The sequence below is a fragment of the Tiliqua scincoides genome, chromosome 2 (genome assembly GCF_035046505.1).
Source record: "Tiliqua scincoides isolate rTilSci1 chromosome 2, rTilSci1.hap2, whole genome shotgun sequence".
NCBI classification, from domain to species: domain Eukaryota; kingdom Metazoa; phylum Chordata; class Lepidosauria; order Squamata; family Scincidae; genus Tiliqua; species Tiliqua scincoides.
The window spans coordinates 120266576-120285699 of NC_089822.1; the positions used below are offsets into that span (position 1 = coordinate 120266576).

Here is a 19124-nt window from a genome sequence, read left to right on the forward strand (position 1 = left end):
ATGCATTATGCCGACTGGTGCCGTCGGCGCTGAATGGTCCCTGGAACAGGCCCCTCCCGTCCCTGGAGGTTCTCCGTACAAGCCTTCAGTTCTGGTTCCTGTGGCCCTAGGTCTGGGCTCTTGGGGAATACCCCCCTGCTGGCCTGGGTCAGGTTGTCTGACCTTGGGAGGGCCCCTGCTGGCTCTGGGCTGGTTCCCCAGCCAGCTGGTCCCCACTGATTGTGGTCCGCTTCAATCCCCCCTTTCCACGGTCCTGTTTCTCCAGAGGTCGCTCACGGGGTCCAAGAGGGCCCTGGGCCAGGGAGGCTTTCCCTCCAACTTCCTCTGGTCAGGGTGGACCCCCGCCCCCCGCCTCTGGGGTTCTCCAGCCTTGCCCCTAGACTGGGAGGCTGTTTGCCCTCTAGTTGTCCATGGGCCTTGCTCCCCTCTGGAGAGGAGCCACCTCTCTCCTTCCTTTCCAGGCTCCTTATGAGGCCTTTTCCCTCTTGGGCTGGCCCCACCCTTCCGGCCCACGTGCCTGCCAGGTGTTCCCAGCGGGCCCTCATTCCCTCTCCTGGGTAGGTGCTCGGTGCTGGACCCCAGTCCTGCGCGCACTCTGGTTTTACTCTCGAGGAGGTCTCTACCCCAGAGGAGACCCCTACTCCTGGGAAGTTCCCAGCCACCTGGGCTGGATCCAGGTGACAGGTGGCTAAGTTTGCAGACGACACCAAACTTTTCCGAGTGGTGAAGACCAGAAGCGATTGTGAAGAGCTCCAGAAGGATCTCTCCAAACTGGCAGAATGGGCAGCAAAATGGCAGATGTGCTTCAATTTCAGTAAGTGTAAAGTCATGCACATTGGGGCAAAATATCAAAACTTCACATAAAGGCTGATGGGTTCTGAACTGTCTGTGACAGATCAGAAGAGAGATCTTGGGGTGGTGGTGGACAGTTGGGTGAAAGTGTCAACCCAATGTGCGGTGGAAGTAAAGAAGGCCAATTCTATGCTTGGGATCATTAGAAAAGGTATTGAGAACAAAACGGCTAATATTATAATGTCGTTGTACAAATCGATGGTAAGGCCACACCTGGAGTATTGTGTCCAGTTCTGGTTGCCACATCTCAAAAAGGATATAGTGGAAATGGAAAAGGCGCAAAAGAGAGTGACTAAGATGATTACTGGGCTAGGGCTACGGCATTTGGGCCTCTTCAGCCTAGAAAAGAGACGCTTGAGGGGGGACATGACTGAGATATACAAAATTATGCAGGGGATGGAGAGAGTGGATACAGAGATGCTCTTTACACTCTCACATAACACCAGAATCAGGGGACATCCACTAAAATTAAGTGTTGGGAGAGTTAGGACAGAGAAAAGAAAATATTTCTTTACTCAGCGTGTAGTTGGTCTGTGGAACTCCTTGCCACAGGATGTGGTGACGGCATCTGGCCTGGAAAAATCCATTATGGGTTACAAGCCATGATGTGTATGTGCAACCTCCTAATTTTAGAAATGGGTTATGTCAGAATGCCAGTGCAAGGGAGGGCACCAGGATGCAGGTCTCTTGTTATCTGGTGTGCTCCCTGGGGCATTTGGTGGGCTGCTGTGAGATACAGAAAGCTAGACTAGATGGGCCTATAGCCTGATCCAGTGGGGCTGTTCTTATGTTCTTAATTTACACACACTCAGAGTTCTCCTGAGCAGCCTTTTTCTTGTATTTGTTATATACTGTGTTCGGTAGCTTAATCCAACAATATTTGCACATAGAGCTTGGCTTCTGGTTAGCTCTTCTACAATAACTTGTCGTGCTAGAATCTATATCCTTCCTGCCAGGGAGATGAAGGCTCAACAAGAGAGATCTCCAGTTGTGTGAAGTCGTTTTTCGGCAACTCGGAAACAGTGATTACCAAAATTGATCACAACGTCATCCAGTCAAACCTGCAACAAGTTGGACATTTCCTTTGCCATCCAGAAGAGCTCTTGGTTCACAGCTGTTAACTGTTACTAGCTTCACTCCCATCCCATGAAACCATATGTCAGAATTAGTTTCTAGTCTGCCTAGGATCAGGATGGACTCAGGCACTGCTCGGCCTTGGTTTTACTTTGCCAGGTAATGTTGTTGGCTGCATATATTCTTTTTCTAATGACTCCTGTCAAACATTTACCCAACCAGGAAGGATCTGCCTGGCTGTAAACCACAGGAATACACCAAGATCCACTGCAGTGGGTGAGTCCTAAATCCAAAGGAACAGACTACCATCTCCAACAATGAGGAGAAGAAGACTTAGGCTTACCTTGTATAATCTAGATAATTCCTTATAGATAATTCCTGTCACATCTTTGCCCATGTTTCTTCTGCAATCTGGTGGCAGAAGACTGTTCCTTTTTCAAATCAGAATGCTTTCATATAAGTAATTCTTAGTTTTTCTAGTTCTACTTCTGGCTGCAATAAGAACGATGGAAAATGCCATGGATGGTGTTCACACAGATGTTTCTAGATATATGTACTAGACCAGGGGTGCCCAAACCCCAGCCCTGGGGCCACTCGTGGCCCTCGAGGCCTCTCAATGTGGCCCTCAGGAAGCCCCCATTCTCAAATGAGTCTCTGGCCCTCCTGAGATTTATTGGAGCCCACGCCGGCCCAATGCAGCTGCTCTCAGCATGAGGGTGACTGTTTGACCTCTCGCGTGAGCTGTGGGATGAGGGCTCCCTCCACTGCTTGCTGTTTCACTTCTGTGAGGCAGCAGTGGCAGCAAAGGAAAGGCCAGCCTTGCTTTGTGCAAGGCCATTCATTCATATAAGTTCATCTTTAATATATTCATTTATGTAAACTTATGCAAATTTATTCAAATTTTCAATGTAAATTAATTCCTTTTTTTTTGCCCGGCCCCCAACACAATGTCAGAGAGATGATGTGGCCCTCCTGCCAAAAACTTTGGACACCCCTGTACTAGACTGACAGTTCCTTTCCCTGCAGACTGGGGGCCCAATCCTAAATTCACCCAGTACTGGTGCTAAATCCTAGCACTGGCACCCTGTGCTATAAATGTGCCGTAAATCTCGTCTACAGCGCCCCGTGAGTAGGGAGCACTGGTACCAAGCCAGTACCGGTCAAGCACCTGGCCCAGCACCAGCAGGAGGAGGATGCACTGCTGCCTGGGGTGAGTGAAACCGCCAGGCGGTGGTGGGGAAAGGGCAGAACAAGGGTGAGTTGGAGGGAGGAACCAGGCAGGGGGTGAGAATGGTGAAGCATTGTTCTACCATACTCTGAACTCCGTGTTGGGCTGAAAAGCCCGATGTGGAGACTCTGAAGCCTGCATCGGCAAATTGCTGGCACAGACTGGAGAAGCCCCATTCCAAAGTCCTCTTCCCCCGAGGAGACTCCGGGAGGCTTCCCAGTGCCCTTTGGATATAGTGGTGGCTGCTTTGGCACTGCTGCTCCAGCGGGCACCGGAAAACTCAGGGGTGTACTGTGAATATCCTGATTTTCTTTGAAATGATTACCATATCTTAGCAAAGAGATTGCAGAGTCAGCTGGTCATGGGAAGCAACGTAGGAATCCATAACACTATCAGTGCAGTGATTTGACAACAGCATCACCTTCCCAAAGCGGGAGCAGATTCTTCTGCTCTTTTAAACACACCTCTCCTTGTACGGGAAAAAGATGCTTTTGAGTTTGAAAACACTGGGCAGAAAATGCAATTGTACTCATCTGTACTAATTGAGGGTGCTGGTGGTGAGGCTGCCTGGTGGTGCTTCTTACCATCCTGCAGTGTCTGGCATTATTCTTGTTGTTGTAGTCAATATAGTTATATTGCTTTTCAACAAGAGTCATTCACAAAGTGGATCAGATTGCAAAATAAATCAAAAGGTTCCCTGTTCCCAAAGGGCGCACAACCTTTAAAAAAGAAAGTACAGAAGAGACACCAGCATCAGCCACTGGAAAAGACCCCCTGGAGGACTGAAGACAGGTAGTTGTGCTCTCCCTGCTAAATATACAAGGACAGCACTTTATAAGGTGCCTCTTTGCCCAGGTATCCTCTTATCACAGGCTGACTCAGGTTGAAAGGACCATCTGTGTCATGGTGCGCATATTTCAAACAGAGGCTGAGCCTGATGGATTGTGTTGTTTGACTCTAACTGCTGCTTTCTTAATCTGGATTGCTGGCTTCACAGATAACAGTCACCATGACAGAGGCACACAGCCTGCACACACTCTGTCAAGATGGATGAACAGAGCAGAACAGTCCCACTGGGTACGCACATATTTCACATGAACTCACTTCACATGACACGATCCCTGTTCCCCTAATCAAATGTCCATCTGAAAAACAGACCGTAAAACAACTGCACGTGGTGTCCATAAACATGAAGTCAAGTCATTCCAAACGTTTCAAAGAGTAGGCTCAGAAGGAACTTGTCAGCCCTGATGGTCAAAATCCTGCAAAATTTTGTCGACTGTGTTATGGTTTAAGGTGACTATTCCAACCCATGCGCACTGACATGCAACCACATTGTGTTCTGCCATTAAGGCATGCTGTGTTCTGTGGCGACATTCTTTGCCATCTCTTTGACTATGAACTTCTTGCAGGAAAGGGGAAAAAGGATCCCAGTAGCTATTGACCCACTGCCCCAGAGTGAGACTGTTCCTCAGGCAGCCTGAGAGAAGCTGGCTGTTCAGATGGAGTTCTGTCTGGGAGGACTCAGTGTAAGCTCCCAACAGCCGCCAGCACTGCTTCGTTGAATGGATTAGCCCAGTGGTTCTCAAACTTTTCCGGCTCGCTCCTCCCCTGATCCTTGTGGCCATTGGCCACGGCTCCCCATTACAACACCTCACCTCAGTTACCCCCAAAATGGGGGTGAGGGTGTTATAATTATACACTAGAAACAAGGCTGCCAGCACTCTGAGACTGCAATCCTAACCACACTTACCTGAGAGTAAGCCCCATTGAACAAATTAGGACTTCTGAGTACACCTGGTTAGAATTGTGCCTTTTGTCTTACAATAGCAGCCAACAGAGTAACCCCCCCCCCACACACACACACAAACACAAGGCAGGAGGAAAAGGGGGAATGGATAAAAAGGAATGGGGATTTTAATTTTTAATCAATTTTTGGAAACAAAGCCATCAAGAGTGGCTTTTTTTCTTTTTCAAAGGGCGAGGAAAAAGACAAAGGTGAGGATCCTGGGTTAAGCTGACACAGACCCCAAGCCTATCTAGGTCTACTCAGAAGTAAGCCCCATTTGAGTCAATGGGGCTTACTCCCAGGAAAGTGTGGAAAGGATTGCAGCCACACCCAGCAAGATTATAACTCGCCCCAAAGTAGATGGGGGCTGCTCACACACATACACCCAACATGCAGATGCCACCCCTGTTCCCCCAGGCAAGACGGAGGAATGCAGGCTGGGGCATTTGGACACTAAGAGCAGGCTGGGCTCCCCAAGTGGAGGACTTACTCTTCCCTCCCGCTTTGAAGCCTGCCAGGAGCCCCCCAGTGCTGAAGAGATGCAGCACCTCCGCACTCTTCTCTCCTCCAGCCTTGACCAATCCCAGGATGCCCAGGTGAGGGGCACACTGGGAAATGTAGTCCTTGGGGCAAGGTTGCACATGGAGAGAGCTCCATGCTGAGATGCGGCACCTCTGCCTGCCCAGCCAGCCTTCTCTCCCACCTCCCCCCACCCTCACACTGCCCCACCCACCTCATTCACAGCTGCAGAAAAGCAGCAAGTCAGCAGGCAGCACGTGCAGCAGAGCAGAACAGCCTCTCTCCCCTAGATGCCTGGCAATTCCCCTGGAGGCTAGCCACGCCTCCCTAAGGAGGTGGGACACACAGATAGAATACCTCAGACCTAGACGATGCAATGTAAGCCTAAGTCTTCTTTTCCTCATTGTTGGAGATGGTAGTCTGTTCCTTTGGATTTAGGACTCACCCACTGCAGTGGATCTTGGTATATTCCTGTGGTTTACAGCCAGGCAGATCCTTCCTGGTTGGGTAAATGTTTGACAGGAGTCAGTAGAAAAAGAATATATGCAGCCAACAACATTACCTGGCAAAGTAAAACCAAGGCCAAGCAGTGCCTGAGTCCATCCTGATCCTAGGCAGGCTAGAAAATGAGTTTGGACATACAATTTCATGGGATGGGAGTGAAGCTGGTAACCAACAGTTAACAGTTATGAACCAAGAGCTCTTCTGGATGGCAGAGGAAATGTTGAGCTTGTTGCAGGTTTGACTGGATGATGTTGTGATCAATTTTGGTGATCATTGTCAGATTTTTGGCATCCCAGGCTTGAGATTGTTATTAGCCAGGATGTGGCAGGAGGTCTTGATATCTGGGCCTGGTGTGAAGCAATCAGCAAGACAGCACAGCTGATCCAATCAACTGTGCCTGATGCAGGTGGGAGTCACGTGACTTGGGGAGAGATGAGTACTGAGTCAGGTAGGCTATGGAGGTATGGTGCAATGCACCACTGGACAGCCAATCAGAGTGGGTCACAAGACTGTCTTGTGACTATGAGGTTGCCCTACTCTGATTGGCTGGCCCCAGCATACATGGGGCAAGCACAGACTCCTGGGTGTGGGTTGTTGTGGTGGAGTTTCTGTGTGCTGTGCTGCTGGTTTGTATACTGATTTTGGACTGCTTTCTTGTGACTGTGACCTGCTGTATCCCTGACTAATCTTCTGCCTGCTCCTTTTACCAATACATGCTTCTGCAACAAACAAGCCTGTGTCTGCTTCTTTGGCTCTGTTTGGAATTGCCTGCTTCTTGTGCTGTCTCCCTATGCTCCGGTGCTGTTCTGCTATCGGGAAAGCAAGGGCTATCCTCCCCTGCTGACTGGACAATCATTGTTTCCCTGAGTTGCCAAAAAAAAAAAAAAAAATCACACAACTGGAGATCTCTCTTGTTGAGCCTTCATCTCCCTGGCAGGAAGAATACAGATATTAACTAGAAGAGTTCTTGTGGAAGAACTAACCAGAAGCCAAGCTCTGTATGCATATATTGTTAGATTAAGCTACCAAACATAGTACATACAACCTACAACAAACCTTTATTAGGCATATAGTTTTACAACTAATATCTCCAAACAGTCATGTATGAAGGTATATATTAAAAGAGAGATAAGAAATAAGGGTTAAAACACACCAGTTTGCTTACACAGTTATCCAAGTTGCTTAGAACCAGCAACTTAGCCCACTTCAAGTTGTTCAAATGTAGAAATTTAGCAACTGGAAGGGTCTCAAATTCAAATTCACCTGCCAGCAAAAGTTGTAAAGAGGTGATCTCAGAGAGACCTTTTTTGTTTCCTGACAATGAGGGGAGATACTGGTCTCTGAGCACCTGGTTAAAAGCACAATGCAGAACAATGTGTGGAAGAGAGTCTACCTCTCTGAGGCCACAACTGCAAAATCGTTCTTCCTTTGGGGCATTTCTAAACCTACCAAGTAGGTCATTAGAAGGCAACACTTTGCATCGGGCTAATGTCAAAGCCCTCCTTTCAAAGGGGCACTCTACGAAGGACAGGTATTTTGGTTGTAGATCAAAGGTATTGTTAAGATGGAAATTTAGGGGCGAACATTTTTTTTGTGCTGCAGCCAAAATCTCTTGCCTTTCTATGTCTGTTAGTCTTGTTATCAAGAGCCTGATAGAAAACTCAAGTGTAGCAGCTCCTTGTAGATCTTCCTCAAGACCCATTTGTCTAATTTTCTTATTGAATAGAGCTAAGCAAGGAGGCAACAGCGAGTCAGTCAATAACCCCTTTAACAATGGATTTTGGTCAGCCCTGAAACACACTTTGGCCCAGTATTTTAAGAAACTGGACCAAGCTAGAAACTCCAGCCTATATTGGCCTGTCTCCAGGCAAAGTGCTGCAAAGGGAACGCAATGCGGTACACCTAAGATCTTGTATAGAAAATTAGAATGTATTTTTTCAATCGAATCATTTAATGCTGGCATCCAAACAGGAATGCCATACAAAATTTGAGGTGTAACTTTGGCATTAAAAGCCTGGAGAGCAGCTGGAATGAATGAGTTACCCCAAGAGAAGAAAAAATGAGTAATAGCCTGAACAACTAGTTTGGATGAGTTAATTACTGTAAGACGATGGGAAGACCAGAAATGCCGGTAGTGAAACATGCCAAATATAGTATATAACAAAGAAAAGGGCTGCTCAAGAGACCTCTGAGTGTGTGTAAATGGGTCCTAAAGGACTGTCTTCCTTTTGGGAGCAAAAGAAGTTGACATCTTAATTAAATTTAAAAAATTATGTTTTCGTCAAATTTTCTGAATTTTATTTATTATTTTATTTATTTACTTTTTCATACCCCGCCTTTCTCTCCAAAGGGACCCAAGGCAGAATTTTCTCTTCTGTCTGTGAAAATGATCAACTTAAGAGTTATGTCCAGACTGCAGTTTCTATTGCTGTGTTTGGTGTTGTAGCATCAGAACAAGAATTCAGGAAGTGTTCTGGAGAAAGCCAGTTAGAGATGCAGTCTTGGTGCCGCCAACAGGTTGTAAATCTCCAGTGGGCTGCTGAATTCCCTGAACCAAACTTTGGTTCTTTGCAATGTCTCTTGAGAAGGATGACCTATGCTAGCAGGGAAGCCTCTACCTCAAAAGACAGGGCTGTATGTCCTTCTGCCCAAACAGCCAAGTGCTGGCTATTGTGCGTTTTGTGTCACCTCAAATTTGGGCAACTGGTGTTGTTCATCATCTGATGCTCAATAAGAGCTAGAAATAATTGATGTCCCTCTTCCAATTAAGTGATAATCCCCATTCTCAGGCATGATTTATGGCATAATTTTGATGCTCCCTTGAATTAGAGAAAGAGATTGGTCAAACAAGCATTCCCCCCCCCATTAGTGAAATTTTAATTGTAGGCCCTCATGTAGGTTTTGCTCTCCCCCTTCTCATGTAGCCCTACGATCCTGTAAAGGGGACACTCCTTCCTAAGTGAGAGGAATTGCTTCACTTTCTTGACTTCACCTTCTCCTCTGTTGCAAGAGAATCCTCTTGGAGACTCAGGACCCTAGTACAGGGGAGCATTTAGGGAAATTCTGCTAGTAAACTAAGAGGTGTGAAGGTTCAAAAAGGCCCTCCAAGCTCTGTCCGGTTCTGTCTTCTTGACTGATTCTGCCCAGCCCATTACAGGCTGGGTGGAGTCAATTTGGGTGCTCAGCTAGAGGGAAGAAGCACCTTGGCTTCAAAAAATATTGTTACTGTTCAGTGTTTTTAGCACTACTTTTCTTTGGGTATTTGTTACTGCTATTTTTTAATGCTGCCTACTTCTGTTTTATTCACTACTGCTATACAGGTTGAGTCTTATTATTCGCGAAGGTTCCCTTCCCAAAACTCATGTGGATGGCAAAAAACGCACTAAAGCAAATCAATTTAAAAAACAAAGTCCCTTTGCTCCCCTGATTTAAAAACAGCCTTACTGACCTTTTGAAATGCACACAGAGGCAATCAGTCTCTCTCCAGGAGCTTAGGCTTCACTAGGAGGAAACAATCCCTCTCTTCACCAGGAGCCCCAGTGAGGGAAAAGAATGGTGATAATAGCTGCCATTTAGCCTTTCTTCACATGCTCTGGGGGAAGGGGGGAGTGAAGCCTGGAGAGAGAATGATGGGTGGATTGTCAGCTGGGTACCCTCTCTTGCATTATTAAAGGACTGTTTTCCTTTAATTTAAAGCATGGGTTTCCAAACCCCAGCCCAAGAGCCAGATGCGGCCCGCAGAGTGCCTCTATCCAGCCCGCAGCCCGCAGCTGATCCCCTGAGAGCCTGTGGCCCAGTTGACCGAACACAACCGGAGTTGTGCTTGTGGGGTGGGGGGATGGAGGTCCATTTAAGCGTGTGTGCTTTATTTCTTGGGTTGTGTTGGTGCTTGGAGAAATCCTGGACATTTGAGCCCATTCATTCAAGTCATTCATCTAAGTTCCATCTCTAATGTATTTATTTAAATTTTATATTTAATTTTTTCCTGGCCCTTGACACCATGCCAGATATTTGATTGTAGGCCCTTCGGCCAAAAAGTTTAGAGACCCCTGATTTAAACGATACTTCTCATCTGTGTTGAGATAGAAAAATCTTTGGATTCCCCCCCCCCCCCCCAGTGGAAAAATCCATGGGTAATTAGGTTATACGTGTAATCACATGCGGAAGGAGCTTGGTACAAGGCATCACTGAAGGTCTTTTTTTATTTATTTAAAGCAAAAAAACTCACAAGAGGGCAAACATTTTCAAAGGAACAATCAAGCATTTCCTTTCAAAAAGATAAATAGGTGCCAGTATAGCAGTCACTCCTGACTATCCCATTTTCAAAACCAAAAGGATTTCTGGATAAGAAAGTTAATCTTGACTAAAGTGACCTCACACTGGGAACAAAAGCTATAATGTGCCACTACCTCATGTAGCAAATGATCACCATCAGATATTACCAGTGTTGAGCCCCAGTGCCACGTAAGTGGAGTGCATGCTTCTTTACTCTGACAATTTCCTTCCAAACAGTTTCCAGAATGCCCCCTTCACATCTCTGTTCCTCAAGCTGTAGATCAGAGGGTTCAGCATGGGAGTTAGAGCCCCATACGCTACAGTTATTACCTTTTCCTTGTCGGAAACAGGTTTTTCTTGGGGCTTCAAGTACATGATCATGATTGTACCGTAAAAGAGACTGACTACAGCGAGGTGAGAGCTGCAAGTGGAGAAGGCTTTCTTGCGCCCCAGTGTTGAACTGATACGCAGCACAGCCAGGCCTATGCGCCCATATGTGGCAACAATGAAACCAAAGGGTAGTAGTACGACAAAGAGGCTGGAAATCTGCACAAAAAGCTCACTTGCATGTGTGTCAGAGCAGGCTAGTTTGAGGAAGGACTGCAGCTCACATGCAAAGTGATTGATGATGTGTTGGCCACAGAAGTGAGTGGGCTGCAACACCACATTGATTAGGGTTATCAGGAAGGAGAGAGACAGAGACACAATCACCAGAGAAATGCATAATCTCCAGCTCATGACTTGCATGTAATGCAGAGGCCGGCATATGGCTGCAAAACGGTCGTATGCCATGACAGCAAGGAGGAAGCACTCCGTTGAGACGAGCAATAGACCAATGTACATCTGGGCCAAGCATCTGGAGAAGGAGATTGTGGGTCTGGGAATAAAGCAGTTAGCCAATGCCTCAGGAACTGTGTTGCTGGTGAAGATGAGGTCTATTGAAGAGAGGACACAGAGGAAGAAATACATGGGGGTATGAAGCCGTGGGTCAGCGATACTCAGCAGGATAAGGAGCCCATTGCCAAGAAAGCTGATGAGGTAAGCCACCAAGAGGAGACCAAAGAACACAGCCTGAGCCCTCGGGTGTTGCGATAACCCGATCAAGATGAACTCTGTCACCATCGTCTCATTTGAAGCTCCCATGGCATTCTGTGCTTTTCCTGGAGGAAAGAATAACGTAGTTGGAGTTGACAGAAAGATCTTAAGAGATGAAGCACTTCATACTGTATCCTTGTGGGTGTGAGAATCTCTTCCCCCAATTATATTTATAGAGACAACACACTGATGTTTCCTGTAAAATGCAATAAGGATCCTTTATGTTATAATAGGGATATTCATTGTTTGAGAAATGATGGAGCCCCTTTTCTGAAAAGAATACATCAAAAGTGAATTCTGTGATGTTCATAGGTTTTGGAAGATTTTTAATTAAGGTCCTAAAAGCCATTTCTGTCCAAGTGCTGCTCTGAAAGTTAAGCAGAGCGAAGTTGTTTAGCAAAAGGGTTGGCCTCCTTCATTTCCCTTTTACCACTCTCATTTAACCAATTCTGCTTTGAAAAAAGCAAGTGAAAGTGAGTAGCTACCTACTGACAACAACAACAACAACGATGATGATGAAGGAGGCTGAAGATGGGAATGCCAGCTGGGTGTGGCAGTAGCTTCAAAGGAGACGAGGCTGGTACGGACGCCTGAAGATAACCCTGGAGAAATCACAGTCCATTACTTGTCCGCTGGACATCAAAACCCTGACCTTGAGCCCCAAAGTACTTATAAAGATTAGTGCCTCTGAGAAAGCCCAAATGTGATTTCACATGCCATTTAGTGAGTAGCCACCCCCTTAGCTGCCACCACCCTCTCTAGCTGGATTGGGAGTCATGAAATGAGAACCAGACATGGAACAAGAAGCAATTGTCTTTTTTATCGTTTTATCAGCATGTATGGATTCTAGTGCTGAATGACTTTAAAATACACATTGCCATTTTGAAATGGAGCTTGGTAGAATTCAATACTTCTCGTATACTGTTTCAGTTTGATTCCTGTTATTGTTATTGTTATTGCTGAGTACTTTGTACCTAAAACACAAGAGGTTCTATATCCTCAACTGTACAGCTGTTGGCTGACAGTAGGACTCACTGACTGTCGTTAGACATGAACATGACAGGGTCTACAGCAGGTGACATAGGGCACAATCCTAACTAGGTCTACTCAAAGTAACTCCTATTTTTTCAATGGGTCTTACTCTCAGGAAAGTGCAGTTAGGATTGCAGCCTTATTCCTTCCTTTATTTATCACACTGCAAACTCTCACTTGTTTAATGACCCAGAGTTTGGGAGAAGCTCCACAAACTTCTGTTTTGCATTTCCGCAGACTAATTCCATCAGAGATTCAGCGGTGTCGATATATATTTCTCTAGCTCTCGTAGGCTATAATATAGTCCTATATGCAATTCCTGGGAGTAAGCCCTATTGGATCCAATGGGACCTCTGAGTAGACATGCCTAGGGTTGTGTTGTTAGACTCTTGGTGAGGATGGAACTGGGCAAGAACATTTCAAGGCCATTAGAATAGATTAGAAGAAGATACAGTCAGAGTGAAGACAGCCAGTTACAGTGAAAACCTTTCATGTCAACAGACTCACATTCATCTCCGAGGTCAGGTCATTCAGTCACATCCATTCCACCTTCATGAATACCACCTTCTGGAATCTTCACATGCTGTCCTTTTTGTGTTTTGCCAACAGAAATGCTGAACCATAACCGTTTCCACCTAAAACTGACAACTTGGAAGCAAAACCTCCAGACGTGCTTTATAGTTATAGAGAATGTTGTTATGTGGGTCATGATGGAAGATCAGTGCTTCATCCCTTCACAGAAAACAGCTCTCATCATTCCTGGAGACAACAGCTAATGACTTTGCTGGTACTTGTCCCCCTAGTGGTTTACAAGCTCCATCACTACACTAGGTCCTTCTGGAGCATTACAGGTTGACCCACAGGTGTTTCCAAGAACCGGACGTTAATTGAACTCCAAGGAGATCACTCACTGAAGCACTTTCGTCTCAAGGACCAATTATTTTTTCCTCTGCCTAAATCTGTATGAACACTATTAGGAAGGGGAAGGATGGTATCTGAGTCCTAATGTGACTGTTAGATTTTTTATTTTTCTTTCTCCGTTCATTATTTCTCCTCCAACTGACAATATGTCAAACATGGACAAAGTTCTGCTAACCATCATGAGCAACCATCACAGGCACCATCCAAAGACAAGTTCTTTGAAATCTAGTTGGCTGAACAGAGATATTTAATCATGAACTAGTGGATGGTGCTTCCATGAGAGAGGGGTTTAAATCCACCCTGCCAGTCTTCTCCCATGATCAAAGCATGGAAGGTCAATAGACAGAACTGTTGGGGGTGGGGGTGTCACATGGCAGGTCCTATGTTTTCTTCATCTAAGGCAGGGGTCTCCAAACCCTGGTCCATGGGCCAAATCTGGCCCTCTAGAGGATTTTATCCGGCTTGCGCAGTTCTCCAGCCTCTCAGGGCTAAAAATAGCTCAACAGATGCACTTCCAGATTTCCCAGCATGGGTATACACCACATTTAGCCACTAGAGGAGCTGAATGTAATGCAATGTAATGTAATTTTACATTGCATTACATTCCAAACCTCTAGTGGCTAAATGACGTATATACACCCAATATATTCCAGGTCTCCCAGCATCAGTATATACCTCATTCAGCCATTAGAGGTGCTGAATGTAATGAAATGGAATAATGTAATTCTATTATATGAATATTTTTCAATCCTGTTGCAACATCCATTCCCCCTCTTTCTCCGCAAGTCAATTTTGCCCTCTGCTCCCCACCTCCTTCCACTCCCACCCACTTATTGTATTCAACCAACCTCTCCACAAATCTTTTCTCCATGTATTGTTTGTTTGTTTGTTTGTTTGTTTGTTTGTTTGTTTGTTTTCCGGCCCTTGACACAGTGTCAGATATACAACGCAGTCCTCTTGCCAAAAGGTTTGCCGACCCCTGATCTAAGGTGAACTGCTTGGCAGGTTCTTCAGCTCCCCTGACAAAAAGGTGAAACTGAATGCCAACGGAAACTCATTTTTAATAAGACGTTAATTAGGGAAGCCACCGCACCACCTGGTGGCTTGCGCTTAGGACACTCTTTTCTGTTGTTTGCTTCATTAATTTACTAGGCTCAGCAGAAGAGGGGGTGAAAGTGGTAGGTAGCCACGACTATCATCCTAGTTTGGGATGGACGAGGCAGATGATAGGGCATCTGATGAAGAAATCCCTTCCTAAGAGAGCATAGAAACTAATGGTTCTGTTTAAAATCAGTCACGGGGGTGAATGTGAACAATTCTAGCAATGGAAATACCCCGTGGGAGCACCAGTGAACATGGCCTAAGCAAGCTAGGGGTCAAAATATAATTAAGAAAAAGAAACTAAGCCAAAAATGAGGGGTGGAGTGGAATTATTTCAGGTCAACCTGGGGAACAATATCTTGTCCAGCCAAGGAAAGTGGTTACATTCTTAAAAGAGAAAGAAAAGAAGCCCTAACACATCATACTACACAGAGAGAGTTTGGGCAGAATGACGCAGAATGGAAACGGAAAACAAAGAAATTAATTCCCTTACAGTGCAACCTTAGCCATGTCTACCCAAGTCAGGTGACTCGAATCCAAGTCACAAAAACATGTGTTTTTTGCTGACTCGTGTACACTTGAGTCACATGTGTCAATGACTGCAGCACTGACTCGAGTCTGAGGCCACTGACTCAGAAATGAGTCCCCATGTGGTCAGTCTTGAGACTGTGTCTTGCTTACCTTTTTGGGGGCGTGAAAGACCCTGTGGGGCCATCGTTCAGACCAGGTGAGCAGCAGCAGGAAAATTCTGGCCAGGAGGCAGGGAAGGGTTAATGTTTGGGTTTTGCATCAAGCAGGAGGAGGGAGGGAGGCCGGAGAGGGCTCCCTTGTCCATCTCTGAAGGAACAGATTATCATTGAACAAAGGTTTTATTCCCTGGATGTGTGAAGGGAGAAGCCGGGGTGGAGGTGGTTCCTAGCCATCAAAGAGAAACTCATGGCTCCAGCAAGGTCATTGAATGACCAGCAGCAATGGGACTACTTCTGAGTAGAGCTGCAAAGAATTGGGTCATAATAGTAAGCTTCCCAGCTGCTGCATGTGATCCCCCCTCCCTCTTGCCACTTCTGTCCCTGCTCTCACACAGTTTGTCCCACCCCCTCCCACCTTTCTGAGGTCAGGCACCTCCCAGTCCCTGTTCCTCCATGCCCTGGTGTGCCTGGTGTGCCTTCTGAAGGTGTGATGTGAACGGGGGGGGGGGGTGTCCCATCACTTGGGTTTGTCAGGAACTGATTGGTGCTTTTTGCACTTCTTTTACAGATATGGGAGATATCAGGGGAGTGTTAAATGAGAAACCTCACACACACACACACACACACACACACACACACACACACACACACACCCCACCAGGATCTCTGTTTTTTATGCTGAATCACATCTCACGAGCCGTGGGGACTCGTCCAGAATCGTCCAGAGCATTTTTGGGACTCTATTTGAGTCGAGTCCCAGGTACAATTCACTGCACCATTACTTACGAATAACACCCATGGAAAGCAATGGGCCTACTTCTGAGTAAATCAGGTTGCAATTATGTGTTGCACTTATTCATGCTCATTCCTTGTTATTTGTCACTCTGCTATGAACTGAATTGCACACTCCCAGTTATATGGTATATGTTTGTTAACACACCAGGCACCACAAAGAGGGATTTGATTAATGGTTCTACTGGTATGTTGTTTACAGTTTACTTACTCTGAAAGTGTTTACAATAAGGTTGTGAAGGCCAGAATTTAAATAGTTAATGAACAAAAATGTATCTTATGATATTTTAATATATTTTTAATAAATTAGAGACTGTACAATTCTTATGAAACAATTATTTGTAGGTTATTTTTCAGGATCTGGCCGTGGGTAAAATCAGACAAACCCCTTAGTTTTAGCCCCCGCCCCCACTTATCCAATGGTCATAGAAAATTCCATGATTTGCTTTTCCAAGCTCAACTTTGTTTCTGACTAAGGAATTAAAGAATAATAAGACGAAACACCTAGGAAAAAAATCTTATATTCTTGCATTTGGACCCCTCAATAGCGGAATTCCCAGTTTGGTACGAATTACCAAACATAATGGCTCCTGTTCATTTTGTCCAATCTGAAGCCTTCTTTATACCAGATGACTTTCCAACCTGGACATCGCTCCTGTGTAAGAAACCACAACCATTGCTCATGCGATGAATGTATGTGGTTTTATGCTGACATGTGTGCAGGAGATGGATGGGAAGCCATGACTGGCAGCAGCATTCCGCCACACGTAGCAAAATAGATGCTGGACTTTCAGGAACAGCGCAGTTTTCACCATAAGAGCAACATCTTTACAGGAAAGTTCATCTTTCTCCAAGTGACCAGGGAAACCAGATGACTGAAGCGAGAACCTTCACCACAAACTCTTGTAGCATGATGGTTGCCAATAATTATAAGTAGGGGACACCATTCTTTATTCTTATACTTTCCTTCCAAAGAGTTTCCAGAATGCCCCCTTCACATCTCTGTTCCTCAAGCTGTAGATCAGAGGGTTCAGCATGGGAGTTAGAGCCCCGTATGCTACAGATATGACCTTTTCCTTGTCAGAAACAGACTTTTCTTGGGGCTTCAAGTACATGATCATGATTGTGCCATAAAAGATACTCACCACTGCGAGGTGAGAGCTACAGGTGGAGAATGCTTTCTTGCGCCCCTGAGTTGAATTGATACGCAGCACAGCCAGACCTATGCGCCCATACGTGACAACAATGAAACCAAAGGGTGGTATTAGGATAAAGAGGCTGAAAACATGCATGAAAATCTCACTAATATGCGTGTCAGAGCAGGCAAGCTTGAGGAAAGACTCCAGCTCATACAAAGTGGTTGATGATGTGTTGGCCACAGAAGTCAGTGGGCTGCAACACCCCATTAATTAGGGTTATCAGGAAGGAGAAAGACAGAGATGCAATCACTAGAGAAATGCATAATCTCCAACTCATGATCTGCATGTAATGTAGAGGTTGGCATACGGCTGCAAAGCGGTCATATGCCATGATAGCAAGGAGAATGCATTCGGCTACAATGAGTAATAGACCAATGTACATCTGGGCTAAGCATCTGGACAAGGAGATTGTGGGTCTGGGAATAAAGCAGTTGGCCAACACCTCAGGAACTGTATTGCTGGTGAGGATGAGGTCTATCGAGGAGAGGACACAGAGGAAGAAATACATGGGGGTATGAAGCCGTGGGTCAGCGATACTCAGCAGGATGAGGAGCCCATTGCCAAGAAAGCTGATGACGTAAGCCACCAAGAGGAGACCAAAGAACACAGCCTGAGCTCTTGGGTGTTGCGATAACCCGATTAAAATGAATTCAGTCACCATTGTCTCATTTGAAGCTCCCATTACGTTCTCTGCTGGGTCTCTTCTGCAAGGAAAAATAGAACAAACTGTTTAGACGTGGCACTGAAAATGGTTTCAAAGTGCTGCTGATGCCTAAATAGTTGAAATGTTCTAATTCTGTCCACCATCCATCACAAAATGAAGCATGTTGAAGTGCAATGGATGCTATAGAAGAAACAGTTATGCACATTATTCTGGCTGAAATCAATCACATGTATGGCCCAATTCTAAGAAGGTTCTGCACAGGCAGAATGTCCATTCAGTTACAAAGATGCTGTAAGCCAGGGGTGCTCACACTTTTTTGGCTCGAGAGCTACTTTGAAACCCAGCAAGGCCCGGAGATCTACCAGAGTTTTTTTTACAATGTTCGCGCCATCATAACATATAACATTTATGTGTACAATGGATGTTGGTGTACCTTGAGCCCCACTGAGTATAACAGGACTTACTCCTGAGTAGACATGCCTAGGATTAGGCTGTGAGGCTGCAATCCTAGCCACACTTACCTGGGAGTAAGCCCCATTGAGTACAATGGGCCTTACTCCCGGCGTTTCCTCCCAGAGGCACCTGAAGGGGGGGGTCCAGCACTCCGCAATCTACTCATTTTGCCTCGCGATCTACCGATAGATTGCGATCCACCTATTGAGCACCCCTGCTGTAAGCCTTCCCCCTGTTGCCAACAGTTGTCAGGAGGCCCGCTGGAGCAAGTAGGTCCAGCACAGAGGCAGAAGGAGGACAGAAAGGGGGTTGAATGGGATGGGGGATGGTGGAACAGAGTGGCAAAGGGGGTGAGGTGTGGGCAGATTGGAGCCAGAAGGGGGACAGAACTGGCAGCGCTAGTGTGCTCTACATCCAAAACCCATTCTTGGGCCTGATCTGTCTACACAGATCAACGTGGACTTGCAGCAGTGATATCGCTGGCACAGGTCTCAGTTGATCCCTTGTGGCTGATGGAGCTTCTGCTGGGAGAAGCGGACAAATGTCCCCTTACCCCAAAGAGACCTCCAGCCAAAAATGCCCTGCAACATCACCGCACAGGGATTTATGTTGGATTGGGTTGCTAGACTACAATCCTATACACTCTTACCTGAGAGTAAACCCTACTGAATCCAATGGAGGATAATTCCAAGTACACACACACTCTATTTCTGAGCTAGATATTGGATTCATTGAAATCAATAAGCTCAAGCGTGCCTAGTTGTAAATAAATGGCTATGATCCCTTTTATGAATCTCCAGTGCTTTCTCCTAAAGGAAACTAGAACCCAGATTTAATCAAAAGGCTTTTAACCCCCCTTCGCGGGCACACACTCAGCAAATCTCTGGGTGGGGGGAGCTAGGCACACCCCCTGACACTGACACATTCTGCTGGCCAC

At 45.9% G+C, this 19124-nt stretch overlaps 1 protein-coding gene and 1 pseudogene across 1 annotated transcript; both read right to left on the minus strand.

Moving 5' to 3' along the window:
• Window positions 1–10451: 10451 nt before the first annotated feature.
• On the minus strand, window positions 10452–11384 carry LOC136638739 (olfactory receptor 13H1-like). Its single transcript, XM_066612772.1, has one exon. The coding sequence runs from the start codon at window positions 11382–11384 to the stop codon at window positions 10452–10454; it is 933 nt and encodes a 310-aa protein (XP_066468869.1).
• Window positions 11385–16827: 5443 nt separating this feature from the next.
• On the minus strand, window positions 16828–17731 carry LOC136638740 (olfactory receptor 13H1-like; annotated as a pseudogene).
• Window positions 17732–19124: the final 1393 nt, after the last annotated feature.